The sequence below is a fragment of the Sinocyclocheilus grahami genome, unplaced genomic scaffold (assembly GCF_001515645.1).
Source record: "Sinocyclocheilus grahami isolate Dianchi unplaced genomic scaffold, SAMN03320097.WGS_v1.1 scaffold16625.1, whole genome shotgun sequence".
In the NCBI taxonomy this organism is placed as follows: domain Eukaryota; kingdom Metazoa; phylum Chordata; class Actinopteri; order Cypriniformes; family Cyprinidae; genus Sinocyclocheilus; species Sinocyclocheilus grahami.
The window spans coordinates 1,788-4,859 of record NW_015516201.1 but is presented as its reverse complement, the minus strand read 5'-3'; the positions used below and the strand labels follow the sequence as shown (position 1 = coordinate 4,859).

The 3,072-nt window shown below is 34.7% G+C and overlaps 1 protein-coding gene across 1 annotated transcript; it reads left to right on the top strand.

The window, feature by feature from the left end:
- Positions 1 to 1,366: 1,366 nt before the first annotated feature.
- On the top strand, positions 1,367 to 2,797 carry LOC107579323 (uncharacterized; the record flags this gene model as incomplete). Its single annotated transcript, XM_016265165.1, has 2 exons — positions 1,367 to 1,705; positions 2,510 to 2,797. Coding segments are annotated over 2 exons (627 nt in total), but the record flags the coding sequence as incomplete, so codon positions are not given.
- Positions 2,798 to 3,072: the final 275 nt, after the last annotated feature.

The window sequence follows — 3,072 nt, the reverse complement described above, 5'->3', positions numbered from 1 at the left end:
TTAATATCTCTGTTCTCCGGTTGTTTTTGCGTGAACGTTATAGGCCTATCATATACCCAAGTCAATGCATTATTCTTTCCCTTTTAGGCCTATATTAGAGTTTAAAATATTTCATTAAAAATTTGTTCTACTTTCAATATTAAATCAAAAAACGAATAAACGAAAGATACCCTGATTATTTATACATTATGGTTTTATGTTTACGCGGCGCGATGCAATGCAACGCGAAAAAAAGATAGTATAAGTCACTATAATCTGTAATTATGTCCCCACTGGATGCAACAAATGCCTAATTTATAATGGGTTTTAATGTTTTTGTCTCGTCGCTCCGGCCGGGACAAGGCATCACAGTATGGTAAGGGGCGTAACATTTCCGTCACACGCTTGAGGTATTCGGCCAATCACAACGCACTGGATAGCTGGCCAATCAGCGTACACCTCGCTTTTCAGACCGATGAGCTTTGTAAAAATCTATGCATTTCAGAAAGGCGGAGCATAGAGGAGAAACAATAATGTACAGTATGTGGAAAATAATGTGTTTTTTTAACCTTAAACCGCATAAACACATTTCATTACACGAAATACACAAAATAATGTTTTCTTTAGCAACATCATATGACCCCTTTAAAAACACGAATTAAATAAACATCTTTAAATATGTCTATTAATTTGTCCATTTAAAAAGTGATTTCTGTATATACATTTTTATGTTTAAAATTATTAAATCAATAAATTGATTCTTCATTTTATTTTTAAGTGGCACTCTCGGTCCTCCATATGTAAAGTTTGAATCACATTTTGAATGCACTTACTTAAATTAACTCCACGATATAAACCGAGATGTCAAAAATGTTACACAGCCATACCTAGTCTCCCCCATATCAGTTTAGTTGGGTAATTCATGAGCATTTTTAATGGGACTGTAATCATGAAGCACCTCTGAGTTTGAAATGTGTGTCTTACCTTGAAATGACGGATCATTATAACAGTCAAACCAATGAAGCATAGTTTTGTTGTTTTGATGATTGAATCTTGTATTGAAACAATGATTGTGTAAAAGAAAACATACAACTTTTTTATCAGTTTGGAGTTGGAAATTTGTGAAAACAGTGCAAATTATGCAAAAGTGTCTAAAGATCCATCTAACACAGGTTTATGAGCAGAACTAGACTCAAATCAACTCAAATACTCACTAAAACTGCAGTCCTCAAAGTCTCACATTAATGTCAAAACCAAGTATTTCCAAAGTTTTCAATCATCTCAAAACTGAAACAAGCTTAAAGCTGAATTAAACCAGCACTGAGATATTTATTTTACTTTAATAACAAGTTCAATGTGTAAATGAGAAACTGTCTCTGTTCTTCAGGTGTGTTTGCTGCTCCAGATGCAATGAAGTCAGTGTCAGTGACGGAGGGAGATTCTGTCACTTTAGAATCTGGTCTTACTGAAATACAGAAAGAAGATCGAATTTTGTGGAAATTTGGACGTGCAGAGCCTCTTACATTAATAGCTCATATTAATAAAGAGGATGAAATCTTCAACACAGCTCATGGTGATGGTGTGGGATTCAGAAACAGACTGAAGCTGGATCCTCAGACTGGATCTCTGACCATCATGAACATCAGAAACACAGACTCTGGACTCTATCAAATAACCATAAAAGCCTCAAAAGAGACCACACACAGATTCAGTGTTACTGTCTATGGTGAGTAGTAAAGCTCAGGCTCGTTTGCTCTCTTTTAGGCCAGTGATGTAACTATTATCATATGAATTCCAGTTCAAAAACACTTGACGGGCTTCTGTCACTGCCACAGCTTACAAGAACAAATGCAAATACATGAAAACATAACACTAATTTGTTTTAAAATCTGATGTTCTTAAGGCTTCTTTTCACAAACTATTACAAGTTCAGCGTGTTTGTCTGCCCTTAATTAATACTATCCCTAAAGTAGCTTCACCAAATACTTAATTTTATTCATTTATAATATAAAGTTAAGCTAAAAAAAAAGAAAGAAATATAAAATAAATAAAATGGCAACCACCCCATAGCAATGTGGGAGTACGTTTTGTACAGACACTACTCACATCTCCTTCAAAAGATGTAAAAATATATTTTGATATTGTTGGAGTCATGAGCCATAAAGAAATGATAAATGAGTCCCTTTTAATATTTCAGCAAGTTTTAAAATACAGTGTTTAATATAATATATAATGTACTTTTTTCCATGGATGAGGTATATCACTTACAAATACAAAGCATCTTATAAGATGAGTGTAAAACACTAAAATGAGGTCATTCCTTAATTTATTTAAGTTTTTTGAATAGGGTCAACAACAAATATTGTTGGATCCACAGGCATGAAATCAATCTACCATTAATAACTACACTGATGTCTAACTCCAGAAAAATGCAAAAATAAACTGACCCTAGAAAGGCACTTTAAAAAAAAAACGATGTGGTGTAACTTATTCCCTACATATTCTTAATGACATAACATTGTTATTACAGCTCGTCTGCCTGTTCCTGTTATCAGCAGAGACCCTTTACAAGATCCTTCATCATCATCTTCATCACAGCAGAATTGTTCATTGGTGTGTTCAGTGGTGAATGTGGGTCATGTGACTCTCTCCTGGTACAAAGGAAACAGTTTATTGTCCAGCATCAATGTGTCTGAACAAAACAGAAGCCTTTCTTTACATCTGGAGTGTCTGAATGATTCCTACAGCTGTGTGGTGAACAATTCCATCAGCAAGCAGACTCGACCTCTCAACACTGAACTTTGTCACACATGTCCAGGTATGAAAGTCAAAATTTCACGCCATCTTTTGACAGCAAAATCCTTATCTTAATGGGCACACATAATTATACCACAAATATGGTATAAATCAGGCATAGCCCCCTCTGCTTCAACACACCTTCCTGCTCTTTTCAATCATTCCTCAACACCTTGGTTCAGGTGTTTTTGAGGTTTGAACTAAACTCTCCATCATTGTAGCCCTCCTCTAGCAGGATTGGTTACCTCTTGTATAAATGCATTTACAACAAATAAAAATAGTAGATATTATATTATG